Here is a 19,983-nt window from a genome sequence, read left to right on the forward strand (position 1 = left end):
ATCTGGCGGCCTCATCTGCTAAACGGCTGAACCGCTCTATCGCGGCCTCCTGCTGCCTCGTCGTCCACGGCGTGAGCCCCCCCCCTACTCCTTCGTGATCATGGCCTCCATCCCTCTTGCCAGACTCTCGCTCATCTCCTCCCAAGTCCATCCTCTCTCCTCGTCACGCTGCTTGATCCAGGATTAGTGGGATCTTCTGTCACGATCGTTTACGGACGAGAAGGACCAAGGCGCAGCGTGATATGCATTCATATTTATTTCACGAATTAACACACGACAAAACAACAAACGAAACGTGAAGTCCAAGGTAACACACAAACATACCTTACACGGAACAAGATCCCACAACTGACTGGTGCCAAAAGGCTGCCTAAGTATGGTCCCCAATCAGAGACAACGAGCTACAGCTGCCTCTGATTGGGAACCACCCTGGCCAACATAGATCTAAACGATCTAGAAACTAAACATAGAAATAAACACAACACGAAATATACACACCCTGACTCAACAAATAACCGTCCCCTGAGTCAGGGCGTGACAGTTCTACCTGCAACCAAAAAGGGTTCTTCAAAGGGTTCTCCTATGGGGACAGCTAAAGAACCCTTTAAGGTTCTATATATAAAAAATTAATCTAAGAGTGTAGTCACTCCGGTAAAGAACTAGTTCACTACATGTGGAATAGGAAGTCATTTGTGAAGATACCAATTGTGCTCCCCCTTTCCTCTGATAGGGATATTGACCTCTGACCCTTAACCTCTATGTCCAACAGAAAGAGAAGGAGCAGATCATGGAGGATAAGAGGCAGGTGCAGCACTCGGTCAACAAGTCCAAGAGCATAGTGAGGCTCAGACCACGTAACCCTGAAGAGGAGAAGAGCAGTAGTCCTGTTATGGTACAGGCCCTGTGTGACTTCAAACAAGACCAGGTCCGAGACATGAATATACACACACAAGCTCTCTCTCTCTCTCTCTCTCTCTCTCTCTCTCTCTCTCTCTCTCTCTCTCTCTCTCTCTCTCTCTCTCTCTCTCTCTCTCTCTCTCTTTCTCACACATGCATGCCTGCACGCACACACACACTGCTGTCTAACATCCTGCATGTCCTGTCCCTCTATAGAAGGTGATTCTGAAGGGCGACAAGGGCATCCTGAAAGACAATTCCCAGCGCAGTAAGTGGCAGGTGACAGGACCAGGAGGACTGGACATGCTGGTGCCCTCTGTCTGTCTGCTGGTTCCACCACCCAACCCCCTTGGCATCAACCTGGCCAACAAGTAAGAACACACACATGCAGGCACGCAGTGCACACACACACAAACACACACACACACACACACAATGTGAGAACTAAATCACCATCTGTGTTGTGTGGTCCATCAGGAATGAGCAGTACATTGAGGCCATCCTGTCTGTATGGAATCAGCTCTACATCAACATCAAGAGTCTCATTTCCTGGCAGCACTGTGTCCAGGACCTCACACATATCAACTCACTCACCATCACCATGGTAAGTCCTTCAATAACTGCGGTAACCACTATCATTGTCATCACAATAATCTCATTGTAACTACTTAAAAGTCCACAACTAACTCAAATGTCAGGGTTGCACTTTGCTATACAGCCCACTATTTACTTATACTAGGATTACAAAAAAATACATTAAAATGGTAATAACAAAATATATAACCTACAAAAAAGTATGCCCTTAGTCATACTTATTAATTCAATTTTTTTCTTGAACGATAGCTTCATTATTGTGTCCTTTCAGCTGTCCCGTATGCGTCCTGAGGAGTACCGCAGCATCCTGAAGAGTCTGGAGACACACTACTCAGAGTTCACCCTCTGTTGCCATGGCTCCGAGATGTTCAAGGACGAGGACAAGAGCAGCATCGAGAGCCAGTACACTGGAGCCCAGGCTCACTATGACCACCTGCTGGTCCAGCTACCTGCTTACAGTGAGAAGATATATACATCTCTACTCTGAGTGCATGTCAATAACCTCAATTGTATCTGTACCATACAGTAAATGACACCAACATTGTATCTCTCCATCCCTAGCTGCACAACAGACCGCCAATGAGGAGAAGATCAAAGCAGAGGAGGAAGCCAGGATACTGGCGACCAAGCAAGAGGATGTGAAGAAGGTAGTGGTTAAGAAGAAGGTGGTGTTGGTGACATCACAGAGCCTGATGGAGCTGCACGCGCTCAGACTGAGACTGGAGGTGGCAGAGGCGGGGCTTACTCAGCACATCCACATCTGTCTGGCAGAGGATGGAGCACATGACTGTGGCCTGAGGATCACACAGCTAGAGGTACACACACACACACACACACACACACACACACACACACACACACACACACACACACACACACACAGATATAATATACCTAGGAGTGTCCTTACTAGGAGTACTACTATGTATGTAGGTTTAGGTATGTGCATGTGACTAAATGTGTGCGTTTTCCCCAGTCTGTACAGCAGGATGTGGACTCTATCCGTGAGAAGTACACATGTCTAAAGGAGCGTGTTCTGAAGGAACTGGAGAACATGACTGACTCTGACAAAGCCACGTTCCTACACAGCCAACTCGGCCTCATCAACGAGAGACTGGGCAGTCTGGATGGGTGCTCTGCAGCATACCTACAGAGGTCAACATTATACTGTAGTGTATGAGCATACACCCACAGCCTGAAAGGGTTCTCTGCAGTATACCCATAGTGGTACTCTAAATACAGACTCTTCCATACACACTCACCACTCATTGCTCAAATGTAACTAATTTGTTTTGACAAATTCTCTCTCTCCATCTCTCTCTCATTCTTTGCATCTCTCTCCCCCTTCTTCTCTCTCTCTTCTCTGTCACCCCCCACCCACCCCTCACAGGCTGCGGGCTCTAAGGGCCCTCCTGGAGAGTGTGTCCAGGGCTGAGGACATCATTAAGGTCCATGAGACCAGACTGACAGAGAAGGAGACCACATCCTTGGATCCTGCAGAGGTGGAGGATTACAGGTCCACTCTGAAGGTAACAGTTACTGTATGACACACAAGCCCAAAGAATGTGGGAATGGCAGTGTCTGTCACAACCATTATTCAGTCTGTCAGTTAGCTGTGTGTGGTGCTTCTAGGATAAAATTGTCTGTTTGTAAATTAGGGTTTGTTTAGCAAACTCTGCAATCACATGTATGCTACAGAAACACTGCTCTTGCTGGTGGGCACTTGAATTAAAGGGTATCTACACCAAAAAAATATAATTTCTTAGATTTTTCCCAGACCTCAAAATTGGTCTCCTGATGTGGTTTAAGCATTGTTGTGGACTTAGGACATCCAATTTTGTTGTTTTTCTATTAAAAAGTGTGATTGTTTGTTGTATTTGTTATTAGATTAGATGAGTTTATTAGTCACATGCACAGGGTCGCAGATATAATCGCAGGCTTAAGTGAATTTTTATGCTCTGAGCTCCAACAGTGCAGGTTAAATAAAGAGAAGTGATGAGATAAAAATAATATACTGTATACACATTTATAATTATAGCCATGATAAATGTCCATTGGGGATGGGGGCAGGGTAAGTGTCCGTTTTGAGAGTGAAAACCTGAAAAGGGGAACATTCTGAAACCTGGGGGAAAAAAACAGGAGAAAACAGAATTTTTGAAGAAACGGAATTTGTCAAAAAATATTTACAGATTTTATAGGGCCCTAGTAAATGTTTTGAAGTCAGTGAGTTTTGTGGTTATTCGGGGTTCTCGGTATGTACTCTAAAAAGGCCAGTTCACTTTCTGATTCAAATCTAAGATATTCTGTTGTGTGTGTGTGTGTGTGTGTGATGTATGTGTGTGTAGAGTATGAGGGCGGAGCTGGAGGGGAAGAGGGACGTCCTGGTCTCCATGGAGACGGAGCTGGGGAAGGCGGTCCACTGGAACAGCCAGGTGGGCGGAGCCTTCCACAGGTGTGACGTGGACCTGTCCAGATACAGCGAACAGGTCACCCAGCTGTCTGACCGCTGGAGACGCTTTCAGAGCCAGATAGACTCTAGGTATGGACGTCTCTTTACCTTATCTATCTACACCTTTCCGGTTCCTTATGTCATTGTCACTACTATAGACATAACCTACATAACCAAAAGTATGTAGACACCTGCTCGTCGAACATCTCATTCCAAAATCATGGTCATTAATATGGAGTTGGTCCCCCCTTTGCCGCTATAACAGCCTCCACTCTTCTGGGAAGTCTTTCCACTAGATGTTGGAACATTACTGCAGGGACTTGCATCCATTCAGCCACAAGAGCATTAGTGAGGTCAGGCGCTGATGTTGGGCGATTAGGCTTGGCTCACAGTCCGCGTTCCAATTCATCCCAAAGGTTTTCGATGGAGTTGAGGTCAGGGCTATGTGCAGACCAGTCAAGTTCTTCCACACCGGTCTCGACAAACCATTTCTGTATGGACCTCGCTTTGTGCACGGGTGCATTGTCATGCTGAAACAGGAAAGGGCCTTCCCCAAACTGTTGCCACAAAGTTGGAAGCACAGAATCGTCTAGAATGTCATTGTATGCTGTAGCGTTAAGATTTCCCTTCACTGGAACTAAGGGGCCTAGCCCGAACCATGAAAAACAGCCCCAGACCATTATTCCTCCTCCACCAAACTTTACAGTTGGCACAATGCATTGGGGCAGGTAGCGTTCTCCTGGCATCCGCCAAACCCAGATTAGTCCGTCGTACTGCCAGATGGTGAAGCGGGATTCACCACTCCAGCCGACGCTTGGCATTGCGCATGGTGATCTTAGGCTTGTGTGCAGCTGTTCGGCCATGGAAACCCATTTCATGAAGCTCCCGACGAACAGTTCTTGTGCTGACGTTGCTTCCAGAGGCAGTTTGAAACTCGGTAGTGAGTGTTGCAACCGAGGACAGACGATATTTATGCACTTCAGCGCTTTAAAAAATATATTTACAAAAACGGTGTTTCGCTTCTCCTTTATGTCAGACTGAGGGACCTAGAGGGGTATCTCCAGCTGCTCCAGCAGTACACAACCACTAGCTCAATCCTCAGTGAGTGGATTGGTGCTACGCGTCAGACACAGGACGCGCTGCAGGCCACCAAGATAGACAGCATCACAGCCCTGGAGGAACACCTCAACCAGCAGAAGGTCAATCAGTCAAACAAACAAACAGTCCAGTTGTTCAATGTCTATTAGAGTCAATATAACCAACATATTAATGTATTTGTGTGTCTGTCTAGGTGCTGAACTCTGAGATCAAGGGGAAGAGGGAGAGTGTGAAGAGTGTTCTGAGAGACACTGACGCCTGTGTCAACTCCATCAAGGTACAGACCATTTCTGACACATTATATCTGACAGTACCGGACTGTCCTAACATTTCTGTGATGTTATAAAGATGTTTGTATTGTACATCTGCTTTAATGTGACTGCATGTTTTAGGGCTATGAGCTGGAGTTGGCCTCATACAGTGCTGGTCTGGAGACTCTACTAAACATCCATATGAAGAGGACCATGCTACAATCTCCTTCTACTCAACTCACCGAGGAGGTAACAGTAATCGCAACATCCAGTCAACAAAGATACTTTAAAATGTGTATCTACATGTCTGTTACACAACCACACACAACCCACTCAGTATCTACAGTGCCTTCAGAAAGTATTCACACCCCTTGACTTTTTCCACATTTTGTCATGTTACAAGGTGGGATTAAAATTGATTTAATTGTCATTTTTTTGTCACTGATATACACAAAATACTCTAACGTCAAAGTGAAAGAAAAATTCTAACATTTGTCAAAAAATAATAATAATGAAAAATAAAACACTAATATATCTTGATTACATAAGTATAAGTATTAAACCTCATAAGTCAATACATGTTAGAATCACCTTTGGCAGTGATTACAGCTGTGAGTCTTTCTGGGTAAGTCTCTAAGAGCTTTGCACACCTAGATTGTACAATATTTGCATATTATTATTATTAAGTTGGTTGTTGATCATTGATCATTGCCATAGATTTTCAAACCGATTTAAGTCAAAACTGTAACTAGGCGACTCGGGAACATTCAATGTCATCTTGGTAAGCAACTCCAGTGTATATTTGGCCTTGTGTTTTAGGTAATTGTCCTGCTTAAAGGTGAATTTGTCTCCCAGTGTCTGTTGGAAAGCAGACTGAACCAGATTTTCCTCTAGGATTTTGTTAGCTCTATTCAGTTTATTTGTATCCTAAAAAACTCCTTAGTCCTTGCCAATGACAAGCATACCCATAACATGATGTAGCCACTACCATGCTTGAAAATATGAAGAGTGGTACTAAGTGTTGTGTTGGATTTGCCCCAAACATAACGCTTTGTATTCAGGACATAAAGTAATTTTTTGTAGTTTTACTTTAGTGCCTTATTACAAACAGGATGCATGTTTTGGAATATTTGTATTCTGTACAGGCTTCCTTCTTTTCACTCTGTCATTTAGGTTAGTATTGTGGAGTAACTGCAATGTTGTTGATCCATCCTCAGTTTTCTCCTATCACAGCCATTAAACTGTAACTGTTTTAAAGTCACCACAGGCCTCATGGTGAAATCCCTGAGTGGTTTCCTTCCTCTCTGGCAACTGAATTAGGAAGGACGCCTGTATCTTTCTAGTGACTGGGTGTGTTGATACACCATCCAAAGTGTAATTAATAACTTCACCATGCTGAAAGGGATATTCAATGTCAGTTTTTTTCGGGGGGGGGGGGGGGGGGGGGGGGGGGTTCATCTGCCAATAGGTGCCCTTCTTTGCAAGGCATTTGAAAACCTCCCTGGTCTTTGTGGTTGAGTCTGTGTTTGAAATGCACTGCTCGACTGAGGGACCTTACAGATAATTGTATGTGTGGGGTACAGAGATGAGGTAGTCATAACAAATCATGTTAAACAGTATTATTGTGTATTAGTCCATGCAACTTATTATGTGACTTGTTAAGCACATTTTTTACTTATTTAGGCTTGCCATAACAAAGGGGTTGAATACTTATTGACTCAAGACATTTCTGCTTTAGATTTTTAATTCACAATTATTTTTTTTTTAAACAATTCCACTTTGACATTATGGGTTATTGTGTGTAGGGAGTCATATTGTAGCTCAATTGGTAGAGCACGGCGCTTGTAACGCCAGGGTAGTGGGTTCGATCCCCGGGACCACCCATATGTAAAAATGTATGCACACATGACTGTAAGTCGCTTTGGATAAAAGCGTCTGCTAAATGGCATATTATTATTATAATTATTATATTAAATTCGTCCCAGTGTGAAATAGTTCCCAATCGTTCTGATTGTGACGTCATGTTGTAAAATTTCTCACAGCGTGAAAATGTTCCCAGTTCAATAATTACACGTGCGTCTCTTTATGTGGATGGCTGAGCTCGTGCAGATGTTTCTCTCACACCCTCCCTCACCCTTGATTTAGCTAGCTAACTAACTATCTAACAAATATATGCACTGTCAATCAAAAAAGTAGCGCCCAGGTCTTTGCAATCGCAAAGAATCTCTTCTCAAATCAACCCTCAGCACTTTGATGCGTGAATCCGGGTATTTAAATGCTGACCTCACGTCTCAACAAGCTTCTGATTGGTCAGTGTCAATACTCAGCCACCATTGATTGGCAGATGTGTGAAGCATATTCGCGTGCTCACAGAATACGTTTTCGAGGTCGAGGGAGGGTGTGAGATGGAGGCATCCGCACGAGCTTAGCCATCCACATAAAGATACGCGTGTGCAATTATTGAACCGGGAAAATATTCACGCTGGGAGAAATTTTACAGCATAACGTCACAATCAGAACACGATCAGAACAATTGGGAACTATTTCACGCTGGGAAGATTCTTACATGACATAGGGCAGTGACACAAAATCTCAATCTAATCCATTTGAAATTCAAGGGTGTGAATACTTTCTGAAGGCACTGTATGTCTCTCTCTTTGTGGTTTGTGTCATTGTGTGTCTCTATTGTTAACTGTGCATTGTTTGCCTTTCTTTCCCAGGCTACGTTGCTGCAGACCCGTTACATAGAGCTGCTCACCCTGTCTGGTGACTACTACAAATACCTGGGAGAACTACATAATAACATGGAGGTGCTCAAGGTACTGAGAGGAACCACATGGAACTGGAGATTCAATCTGTTCTGCTATGTTTTTACAACAATGAGCTTTTAGACCACATGTGTGAAACACAAGGCCCGTGACACTCATTTTATCCGGCCTGCGCAATGATTTGGGTTGTCAATTCATTTTCGCCTGCTTCTATAGAGCCCGCGATGCGCTGCCCTACAAGTCACAGCAACCACTGCCAACGTCCTGCCACATACACACCCCTCCTCCCAGACCCACACACACACCTCCACACAAGCCAGCCAGTGTACTGTATCACATCATCACTAATGGCACTGACCGAGTCTACTACCGGACCGAAAGTTTAAAGGTGTTGTAGGCTAAATGACCATGCCAAGTTTCGGTTCCAACGGGTCATTGCTGTAGCCTACAGAAAATGTCATCTTGGTTGTCAAAAAGTTATAAGATAAAGGATTCACACACGGGTATAAATTACTGCTAAAGGACAATAGGACACACAAGCAAGTATAAATGAGTTAACAGTTGAGTGATCTACTTTATGAAATTACAGCCTGTTGTCCTCCCATTGGTGAAATCAAGGTCAATCGTGCTGCTTTCGTGTGTCCCATTTACCGTGTGCAGCGGAGGCAAAGTGTACAGACACATGCCACAGTCCTAGCTAGGATACTAAGATGTTGCAGTCTGTCTTAGGTTTTAAAAGCTTGACAATGAATAACCCAAAAACTAAATCTGCAACTAAACACCATGCAAAGGAGAAACATGTAGGCGTATTACAGCAATGTTTGAGCAGTAGCCTAGGCTGGCTACTCAACTACAATACATTTTGAGTGGCCATACAGCAATACTGCATTCAAACGAACTGCAAAAATCTCTGAAGCTGGAGACTCTTATCTCCCTCACTAACTTTAAGTGTCAGTTGTCAGAGCAGCTTACCGATCACTGCACCTGTACACAGCCATTCTGAAATTAGCCCACCCAACTACCTCATCCCCATATTGTTATTTATTTTGCTAATTTGCACCCCAGTATCTCTATTTGCACATCATCTTTTGCACATCTATCATTCCAGTGTTAATACGAAATTGTAACTATTTTGCACTATGGCCTATTTATTGCCTTACCTCCATAACTTAGTACATTCGCACACACTGTATATATATTTTCTGTTTGTATTTTTGACTTTATGTTTTGTTTACCCCATATGTAACTCTGTGTTGTTGTTTTTATCGCACTGCTTTGCTTTATCTTGGCCAGGTCGCAGTTGTAAATGAGAACTTGTTCTCAACTGGCTTACCTGGTTAAATAAAGGTGAAATAAAAATAAAAAATAAAAAAGTGATCCATGCAGTGCAAAAAAATGAAAAACATGTTTTAAGTTTAAATGTTACAACAACCTAGCAACATTATTTTGTTATTTGGAGCTATTAAATACATTTTGGTTAGGGTCGCAGCATATTATACACATCTGCAAGGATAGCAGCAAAGGCTGGACAAATATAATTTATCTCTTTTGTTTTAATATGTTAAAAATGCTATATACAGGATCCTATGTACAGTCGTGGCCAAAGATATTGGCACCCTTGCACTTTTTTTCTAATAATGCACAATTTCTTCCAGAAAACTGTTGAAATCTAAAAATATTTTGGTATTCACAAATGTATGTCTTTGGTTTGCAGTTGAACAACACAAAAAAATCAGAATAATTTACTAAATGTTAGCTTATTCCACAAAGAAATCAGAAAATGGCCAGGCCAATATTATTGGCACCTTCTAGAAGTAGTTAGAAATAATTAGATTTCAAGCAGGTGATTCTCCTTTACTTTGGAATTGAACTCACCTATGGTGAGATCCTCAAAAAATTATACAGCTGCACCATCGAGAGCATCCTGACTGGTTGCATCACCGCCTGGTATGGCAACTGCTTGGCCTCCGACCGCAAGGCACTACAGAGGGTAGTGCGTACGGCCCAGTACATCACTGGGGCCAAGCTTCCTGCCATCCTGGACCTCTATACCAGGCGGTGTCAGAGGAAGGCCCTCAAAATTGTCAAAGACTCCAGCCACCCTAGTCATAGACTGTTCTTTCTGCTACCGCACGGCAAGCGATACTAATCATGGCTACCCGGACTATTTGCACTGCCCCCCACCCCCACCCCCACCCCATCTTTTTACGCTGCTGCTACTCTGTTAATTATTTATGCATAGTCACTTTAATTCTACCCACATGTCCATATTACTTCAACTACCTCAACTAGCCAGTGCCCCCGCACATTGACTCTGCACCGGTACCCCCCTGTATATATAGCCTCCCTACTGTTATTTTATTTTACTTCTGCTCTTTTTTTCTCAACACTTTTTTGTTGTTGTTTTATTTTACTTTTTTTATTAAAAATAAATGCACTGTTGGTTAAGGGCTGTAAGTAAGCATTTCACTGTAATGTCTGCACCTGTTGTATTTGGCACATGTGGCCAATAAAATTTGATTTGATTTGATTTGAGGTGCCGGCAATATAAAAATCACTCAGTGTGTGTAGCACAATGAGCATGGAGAAAATAAAGAAAACCAGAGAATTATCTGAGGAGGTCAGACACAAGATGGTAGCCAAGCATGAACAATCTCAAGGCTACAAGTCCATCTCCAGAGACCTTGATGTTCCTATTTCCACCGTAAGTAATGTTATCAAGGCCCATGCCACTGTAGCCAACTACCCTGGACGTGGCTGCAAGAGAAAACTTGACGGAAGATTGCAGCGAAGGATTGTTTGAATGGTGGAGAAAGCACCTCAATCAACTGCCACACAGATTCAAGCTGACCTTCAGACACAAGGTACGACAGTTTCAACTCGCACCATCTGTTGCCAACTCAATGAAAGGGGGTTATATGGTAGGAGACCCAGGAGGACCCCACTGTTGAGTGGGAGACATAATAAAGCCAGACTTCAATTTGCCAAAACACACCTGAACATGCCAAAATCCTTCTGGGAGAATGTCCTGTGGACAGATGAGACCATATTAGAGCTTTTTGGTAAAGCACACAATCTCTATGTTTACAGAAAACAAAATGAAGCCTTCAAAGAAAATAACACCTTCCCTACAGTGAAACATGGATGAGGTTCAGTGATGTTTTGGGGTTGCTTTGCTGCCTCTGGCACTGGGTGACTTGAACGTGTGCATGGTATTATGAAATCAGGAGAATAACAAGGCATTTTAGTGTGTCATGTCAGACCCAATTTCAGAAAGCTGGGTCTCTGTTGAAGGTCATGGGTCTTCCAGCAGGACAATGACCCCAAAGATACTTCAAAAAGCACCCAGGAATGGTTCAAGATAAAACGCTGGACTGTTCTGAAGTGGCCAGCAATGAGTCCAGATCTAAATCCCATTGAAAACATGTGGAGAGATCTAGGCACCTTTCAAATCTGGGAGAACTGGAGCAGTTTGCACAAGAAGAATGGGCCAAACTGCCAGTACAGAGGTGCAGGAAGCTCATTGATGGCTATAGGAAGCTAAACGCTTGGTTGCAGTTATTTTGACCTAGTTTAGGGTGTCAATAATTTTGTCAATGCCATTTCTGTTGATTTTCTGATTTAAATGGATATATTACGTTCTGTAAAAAAAAATAAAAAAAAGGTTCTGTAATATTAACAGTGAAATAAAGAATTGTGGAAACCAAATACTTTGGTCAATTTCAACTTATTTTTTATGGAAAATTGTGAGTTACTTGAAAAAAATGCAAGGGTGCCTATATTTTTCGCCACGATGGTACATAAATGGACATTATAAAGGGACATATTTTTTATAATAAATTAATAGCGAGTTGGGTCACAGTTGTATGCAAATTTTTTTAATAGGGTATGTCTGGCCCACAAACTCGTTGTGTTTTTTCAATATGGCCCTTGCGCTGATTGAGTTTGACACCCCTGTTTTAGACCTTGTAGGTGTTTCATTACAGTTTCAAGTTTATATGCCAAGTTGCAATTAATACATTGGAAATCTTACTTTGCATTATTATCCACTGTACCTCACACCTGACCCTAATCCTTCCTTTTCCACCTGTAGATGCGTAACACCAGGATCGACCTGTTGGAGGAGGAGCTACGGCTGCTCAAAGGGGACATTGAGGACCACAACGCTAAGAACAGTTCTCTGGAGGAGGCATTAGCTCGCTACCAGCTGGAGCTGTCCCAGTCGCAGGAGCAGCTCCTGTCTGTGGAGGAGGTGAAGAGGAGCACGGCCCTGCAGTGCAGCGCCACCCAGGACTCCCTGGCCTCCACCCACGGCCAACTGAAGGAGCTGCAGGAGCAGGTGGCCCGCTTCAACTCCCTCATCGAGGAGGAGAAGAGGAAGAGGAGGATGGCGGATGAGCGCTATGGGGAGCAGCAGGATGAGCACGAGCAGGTGCTGAGGAGTAGGCAGAAGGAGTTGGAGGAGGCCAACTGGGCAAAGATGGAGGTAGAGAAGAGCGTGGGGGACCGGGAGAGGGAGGCAGAGAGGTTAAGGAAGCAGCTGGAGGAGGAGGTGCGACACTGCAAGGAGCTGGAGCAGGAGTTGTCTAAGGTAAAGAGACAGTGCAGTGTGGAGATCAGTAACCTAAAGCTCAGCTACGAGTCCCAGATCACCATCTGCAGGACGAACATCCAGCACCTGTCAGCCCAGAGGGAGGAGGTGGACCAGGGCATCAGGTTGCAGTGTGACCGGCTAGAGGCTGATAGGAGGGACCAGGAGGACCAGCTCAGGAGGCTGAAGGTGTCTCTGAGTCAGGCCGAGGAGCAGAGGAAGACGGCGGAGGAGGAGGCCCATTCTCAGAGGTCTGTGGTCACAGAGGAGGCGCGGAGGAGAAGGGAACTGGAGGCGCAGGTGGAGATATTAGTCAGGCAGAAAGGGGAGGACAGTAGTCAGTATAGAGAGGAGGTGTCAGAGCTCACCAAGGCCCTGAAGGAGAGTAGCGGACAGCTGGTCCTCCTCACACACAGCCTGGAGGAGGAGCAGAGGAGGAGGAGAGCCTTGGAGGAGGAGAGGACCAGGATAGAGCTGCTCCTGGGGGAGATTCAGGGCAAGCAGACCTCCCCCTCCCAGGCCGTGACCCGGCTGAGTGAGGTGGAGGAGGAGCTGGTTAGTATGTGTACAGAGTTTAAGAAGGTGAGCAGTGAGAAGAACAAGGCAGAGCAGAGTGTAGCCAGGTTACAAGGACGCGTCAAGGAGCTGCAGGCTACTCTTGATAGGCTAGATGGGGAGGTGGAGGCTTTGAGGAGAACCAGCCAGGAGGAGGTGATCAAGAGAAGGCACGTGGAGACAGAGCTCCAGAAAACCACCCACACCATGCGGGAGTACACCAGCACCATCACCACCCTGCGTCGCAGTCAGGAGGAGGCCCAAACCGTGGGGAGGAGGGGCGAGGAGGAGCACAGGAAACTCCAGGAGGAGCTAGAGAGGAGGTTGAAGGACTTCAAAGCCTCCACGGAGCGTCTGGCGTCTCTGAGCTCCGAGTTGAAGTCACTCCAACAGCATCTCCTCCAGGAGCAGGCTAAGGTCCGCGAGGCTAATCTCCGCAATGAAACACTCTACAAGACCATCGAGGAGAAGAGCCGAGTGCTCAACGAGAGCTCGGTAGAACTCGAGCGTCTCCAGACCCTGACCCAGACCCTGACCAAAGAGCGACTGCGGCTCGAGGAGGAGTTGAGGGGGGTGAAACATGAGAGGGAGGAGCTGCTGAGGACCAGACAGGGGGCTGATGACGAGCTGGTGGCCCAGATCACTGTCCTGGAGCTGCAGCTGAAGAGCAGCTCGAAAAGCAGCCTGGATACCCAGAGCCTGGTGGCAGAGCTCAGGATGGAGATAGAGCAACTCCAGAGTCAGGCCTTTGAGGTACTTGTCTTGAACCTTAGAGGTTAATGTCGGACTGTTTTGTGTTTCTCCAAATCAGACTATACTGATTTAGTTAGTTGGTGCAATAGCTTTAGCTAGCTGCAGACAATGGTTTCTATTGCATGCTGGCAAACCTCATGTAGATGCCTGCCTTTGCTTGTTTATTGTGAAACACATCCAAGGCATGCATCCTTGTATGTGTTGAGATTTGCATTTTCAATCGAAAGATTTAAGAAAGAAAACTCATGCAAACGCAATCTGTGCATCCTATATGCTTGCCCTCACCAAACTGCTGTCACACACCCCTGCCCACAACTAGATACTTCCTCTGTTGATTTACCAATCATCATGCTTTTTTGCCTTTGCTTGTTTTGTCTACAATGATCCACAGTGTCTACATCATCACTGGTCTTGTCCTCTGGTCTTAATTTAGTCTCTGTCATAGTAGTTGTGTGTATTGTCGTGTTCATGTCTTTAGTAATATTAGTAGATAGATTTTCCTTTGTCTAGTAAACTAGTAGTCAGGCCTAGTCTACAGGATCTGTCTATTTCCTTTGAATGTACAGGAAACCAATTGCACTCTTTATATCTGTATGAATTGTTTCCATGTTGGGGAATTCTGGTAATCTATTCCTTTACTCATATCATTTTAATTGACCAATGATAATTGCTCATTGTCAATGTGTGGGTAAGTTATTGGAGCTGTGTTTTGTTTTTCAATAACAGAGCACGCTGTCACATGTTCTTATTGTAAATGCCAAATCACAGAATACTGTGACATTTTTAAAGAAAATAACTAATTATTATTCTAAAACGAATCACTCAACTAATATATATATATATTTTGCAGGTGAATGTTTATTGTCATGAGTCTTGTCCTGGAGGCAGAACTGAGTGATTTCCGTTTAGATAGGCCAGCTGCAAAATCAAAATGGACTATATTGTAAACATTTATGAAAACATAAATGTGCTTAGGGGAACCGTTAGGCATTCGGGTTAGCAGTGTGGTTAAGGTTAGGGTTAAGGTTAGGTTTAAAATCAGATTTTATGACTTTGTGCCAGTTAGTGACCACTCTGCAGACCTGCCTCAAGAACAAGATTCATGATGAAAAACGCTAACCTGCTAATATTTTGCCCCTTCGTCTGTCTATCTGTCTATCTCTCATCCACCCCTCTGTCCCTCTCCCTCCTTCTCTTCCTCTCTCTCTCCCTCGACCCTTCTCCCCCTGCCCCCCCCCCCCCCCCATCTCTCCCCATCCAGACATCCTGTCTGATTCAGTCCACCCAGACCCAGTACAATGAGATGGTGATGGAGAGAGATGCTCTGCTGTTGAAGCTTAAGCAGACAAATCAGGACAGAGTTCGCTCCCAGAAGCTAGAGGAAGAGCTGAACCACATCAAAGTCTCTCTTGAGTCCGAGTTACGCATCAAAATGCGCCTGCAGGAGGATAACAAGAAGGTGTTTATTGTTGATTTCACTTTGCTGTCTAGAGGCAATCTTATATATGTATTTTAAATTTGATTCATTAATCCATTCCTTCATTTATCCATCCATCCATCCATTGATCCATTAATTAATTCATGTATTATTCATCCATCAATTCATCCATTCATTCATCCATTCAGGTCAAGAAGGACATCCTGTACTGGAAGGGCCAGTACGAGTCCAAGGAGGGCGCGGTGAGGCAGTTTAACTCAGAGAAGGAGAAGCTGGAGCAGGAGAGGGGCTCTCTGAAGACTGAGATAGAGCGGTTGATGAGAAAGCTGAGGGAGGTGGAGGAGCGTTATAAGAGCAGGCTGCTGATCACCCAGACCCAGCTCTCTGATCTCACCTCCATCAGAGACTCCCTGGAGGCAGAGTTGAGGAAACTCAGGGAGCAGCCCTACGCCTTCGCCAAACACACCCAGATGGACGAGAGCGGAAAGAAAGACCTGGACCCTGCCACGCTGGTCTTTGATGGCGTCCGCAAAATGGTGACGGCCAAGCAGCTGCTGGACTGTGGGGTCATCAACAAGGTGACTTACGGACAGCTCCTGAAGGGTCAGAAGACCGTCCGCGAGGTGTCTGTGGACATCAAACTCAATCTAAAGGGGACTGGGGTTATCTCTGGTGTGGCTGTGGGCCCTCAAGGTAAAATGTCCCTCACAGAGGCCAAGAGAGACAATATCCTCTCTGAAGTCAGTGCCACCTTGCTGCTAGAGGCCCAAGCTGCCACAGGCCACATAGTGGATCCCAGAGCCAATGAGAAGATGACAGTGCAGGAGGCATGTAGGAGAGGAGTGGTATATGAGGAGGACAGAGAGAGGCTGCTGATTGCGGAGGCTGCCTGTCTGGGGTACCGCGACCCCAACACCACCAAGCCCCTGTCAGTAGGCCAGGCTATGAGGAAGGGCCTGATTGATAGAGACACAGCTCTACGGATGCTCCAGGCACAAGAATCAGTAGGGGGAATCATAGACCCTGTCCTCAGTGTCTTCCTCCCTAAAGACGCAGCCATGGACCGGGACCTGATCGACGAGGATCTGTACCGGGCCTTGAAACAACAACCTGAGTGTTACTTGGACCCAGACACCCAGATGGGAGCCAGCTACATCTCCCTGAAGAGGAGATGCAAGGCCGAACACACCACAGGTCTCCTGATCCTCCCTGCCCCAGAGAAGGCCATGACAGTGAAGGGTCTCAGGGGAGAGGTGTCTGTCACAGACCTGATGGATGCTAACCTCTTGGAGAAATCTGACATGGACCAACTGAAGGAAGGCAAACTGACCAGCCAGGATATCGAGGACCGGCTGAGGTCGTACCTCCGTGGCTCCACCTGCATTGCGGGGGTCTACCACGAGGCCAACAACAAGACCTTGTCCATCTACCAGGCCATGAAGGAAGGGTTACTGAAGGCCAGCACCACCCTGGAGCTCCTCAAAGCCCAGGCCGCCTCCGGATTCATGATCGACCCCGTCAACAACCTCTGTCTGACCGTGGCCAATGCCTACAAGAGGGGCCTGGCTGGGCCGGAGTTCAAAGACAAACTGTTGTCTGCAGAGAGGGCCGTCACCGGGTACAAAGACCCAGGCACGGACAAGATCATCTCCCTGTTCCAGGCCATAGAGAAGGGGCTGATCGAGAAGGGACATGGGATCCGTCTACTGGAGGCTCAGATCGCCAACGGGGGCATCATCGACCCCAGACACAGCCACCGCATCGAGGTGGTGACTGCCTATAAGAAGGGCTACTTCAGCAAGGAAATGAACCAGATCCTGAAAGACGAAGGGGACGACTCCAAGGGCTTCTTCGATCCCAACAACCAGGACAACCTGACTTACCTCCAGCTAAAGAAACGCTGCATCATAGACCAGAAGACTGGCCTGGTTCTCCTCTCCGTCAAGAAGAAGAAGGAGCCGCCTCAGCCCACCACCCAGAAGATCACTCTAAGGAAGAGGAGTGTGATGATTGTAGACCCAGACACCAATAAGGAGATGTTGGTGAAGGAAGCGTACGACAAGGGGCTCATCGACTACGAGACGTTCCTGGAGCTGTCACAGCAAGAGTGTGAGTGGGACGAGATCACTATCACCACCCAGGATGGATCCACGCCATTGGTCATCATCGACAGAAAGACGGGGATCCAGTATGACATCAGCGAGCTGCTGGAGAAGAGGGTGATCGACCAATCATTGTACGACCAGTACAGATCGCAGATGATTACTCTCACGCAGTTTGCTGACATCATCACTAGCAAGACCAAAACAAACAGATCCTCTGCCTCATCTTCCTCCTCCTCATCATCAACATCATCATCCAAAGCCAGAGCATCATCAGCAGCAACATCAGCAGAAGCATCCTCATCCTCCCTGTCTTCATCAACCACCTACTCGCAACTGATCACTTCAACATCATCTACTTCCATCAAGGCTGAGAAGACGAGCTCCATCATTGGCAGCTCTACCATTGGACGCTCCTCTATTGGAAACTCCATTGGTGGCTGCTCCACCATCACCAGATCCACCACTAGCAGCTCCTCTACCCAGCCCGACGGCCCTTCCTCTCCCAGCTCCCTGAAGCATATCGGCAGTATCTCTGTCTCCCTGGCTGGCCCTGCTGAAGCTGTGGTCTTGGATGGGGACCAGAGCCCTGTGGGCGCCATCTTTGACATGGAGGCCCTGGAGAAGATCTCCATCTCCGAGGCTCAAAAACGTGGGCTGGTGGACAGCATTTCTGCCCAGAGACTACTGGAGGCCCAGGCTTGCACCGGAGGCATTGTAAACCCTTCCGATGGCCGGCGCCTGTCCACCCAGGAGGCCTCCCGTCAGGGGATCATCGAGAACGACATGGCTACCAGGCTGAAGCCCGCCCAGAAGGCCTACATCGGGTTTGAAGACATCAAATGTAAACGCAAGATGTCCGCTGCTGAGGCCATGAGGGAGAATTGGCTTCCCTATGAGGCGGGCCACCGCTTCCTGGAGTTCCAGTTTGTTACCGGAGGCCTGTACGACCCAGAGCTGGGCTGCAGGAGGACCATCGAGGAAGCTCTCAAAGAGGGCTGGCTGGATGGAAGAGGGGCCCAGAAGCTCCAGGACATGAGGCACCATGCCAAGAACCTGACCTGCCCCAAGACCAAGCTGAAGATCTCTTATAAAGAAGCGATGGATAACTGCTTGGTGGAGGAGAATACAGGAGTCAAGATGCTGCAGGCTGCCTCTGCCTCCTCCAGAGGGATCAGTAGTCTGTGCAACTTCTCCGCTCCTGGGTCCACCTCGGGCCCCAGGACCGGGTCGAGGGCGGGCTCTCGGAGAGGCAGCGTGGACCTGGGGTCATCTGGCTCCTCCAAGTGATACAGCATTGTCAGCAGCACCAACTACAGCCGCACCTCATTCAGTTCCAGCTCTATGTCATAGGGTGATGGAGAAGAGGGGAAAAAAGGGAAAACTATTAATTACTTACTTTTCGTTTTTTTTTTACATATTACCTTTTGCTTTACTTATGTAAGGAAAACCTGCTTATTGGCCAGTTAGAAATGTGTCTGTCCTAAATAAAGAGGTCCCATCAAATGTTGTATGTTCTGTTTAAAGTGGCAGAAGACTGAAAAACAATTAAACAAACTGGGGTGTTTGAATGGAAGAAAAATATAACTTTATGTAAATTGTCTTTGTTCTCTCAGACAGCATGATCCAACCACTTTGTTGACAGACTATATTTTTTCCAAACTCTTGTACTACAGTATAAATTGATAATTTTGATGACAATAATGTAACACATTTATAAATGTATAAAAAGTTGGATGGGAGAGGGTTAGTGTCTTATGTGTGTTTTGGGGAACATTAATAGGTGTTGTGTTTACGGAAGTACAGTAGTGTTTCTTGCATGGGATGTGAGGAGGTGTCATAATAAAATTGCTTAGTGTTTATACTGTTAGTGTAATATGGGGCTGTCTTATTTTAACACAATGTAACTATTTTTCTATTTCTCAAAGTAAAATAATACGTTACATCCTTGCACTTTGGTTTCTGTGTGAAATAGCGTAAATATGGTCAGTAAAATGATGTGATGATTTTGGTACGAATACATACAAAATACCACAATAAGCCTAAAATAGGCCAGTGTCCATAGAGCATTGAGACATGTATTCATAGTCATAAGTATTGTGTGAAATAAACACAGAAATCATCAATTATCATTTAGAATGTGCGAGATGGCCCTCACATTTACATTTTACATTTTAGTCATTTAGCAGACGCTCTTATCCAGAGCGACTTACAGCTAGTGAGTGCATACATTTTCATACTGGCCCCCCGTGGGAAACGAACCCACAACCCTGGCGTTGCAAGCGCCATGCTCTACCAACTGAGCTACAGGGGACAAAAACCTAATCTGCAGGTCAGAGAGAACGGTTTCTATATCTGGTTTAGAGAATATAACTACATAACATAGTCAAATCATAAATCGTGTATTCTCCCAATGTTCAACTATACAAGTCAGCCAAACGATACTGAACAAAAATATAAACGCAACATGCAACAATTTTAAAGATT

At 45.8% G+C, this 19,983-nt stretch overlaps 1 protein-coding gene across 1 annotated transcript in view; it reads left to right on the top strand.

Moving 5' to 3' along the window:
• LOC311149251 (desmoplakin-B-like) overlaps nucleotides 1-19,446 on the top strand; it is a 42,429-nt gene extending 22,983 nt beyond the window's left edge. Inside the window, exons 10-24 of the mRNA XM_084186354.1 lie at nucleotides 770-925; nucleotides 1,114-1,268; nucleotides 1,375-1,501; nucleotides 1,763-1,949; nucleotides 2,053-2,306; nucleotides 2,468-2,646; nucleotides 2,882-3,020; nucleotides 3,837-4,030; nucleotides 4,977-5,139; nucleotides 5,232-5,315; nucleotides 5,431-5,538; nucleotides 8,010-8,108; nucleotides 12,151-13,956; nucleotides 15,218-15,415; nucleotides 15,583-19,446. Coding sequence (XP_084042480.1) covers nucleotides 770-925; nucleotides 1,114-1,268; nucleotides 1,375-1,501; nucleotides 1,763-1,949; nucleotides 2,053-2,306; nucleotides 2,468-2,646; nucleotides 2,882-3,020; nucleotides 3,837-4,030; nucleotides 4,977-5,139; nucleotides 5,232-5,315; nucleotides 5,431-5,538; nucleotides 8,010-8,108; nucleotides 12,151-13,956; nucleotides 15,218-15,415; nucleotides 15,583-18,786 — 7,053 coding nt within the window. The 3' untranslated portion in view covers nucleotides 18,787-19,446. The remainder of the gene's footprint in view (nucleotides 1-769; nucleotides 926-1,113; nucleotides 1,269-1,374; nucleotides 1,502-1,762; nucleotides 1,950-2,052; nucleotides 2,307-2,467; nucleotides 2,647-2,881; nucleotides 3,021-3,836; nucleotides 4,031-4,976; nucleotides 5,140-5,231; nucleotides 5,316-5,430; nucleotides 5,539-8,009; nucleotides 8,109-12,150; nucleotides 13,957-15,217; nucleotides 15,416-15,582) is intronic.
• The last annotated feature ends 537 nt before the right edge of the window (nucleotides 19,447-19,983 follow it).

The sequence above is a fragment of the Coregonus lavaretus genome, assembly GCF_964263955.1.
Source record: "Coregonus lavaretus genome assembly, chromosome: 21".
In the NCBI taxonomy this organism is placed as follows: domain Eukaryota; kingdom Metazoa; phylum Chordata; class Actinopteri; order Salmoniformes; family Salmonidae; genus Coregonus; species Coregonus lavaretus.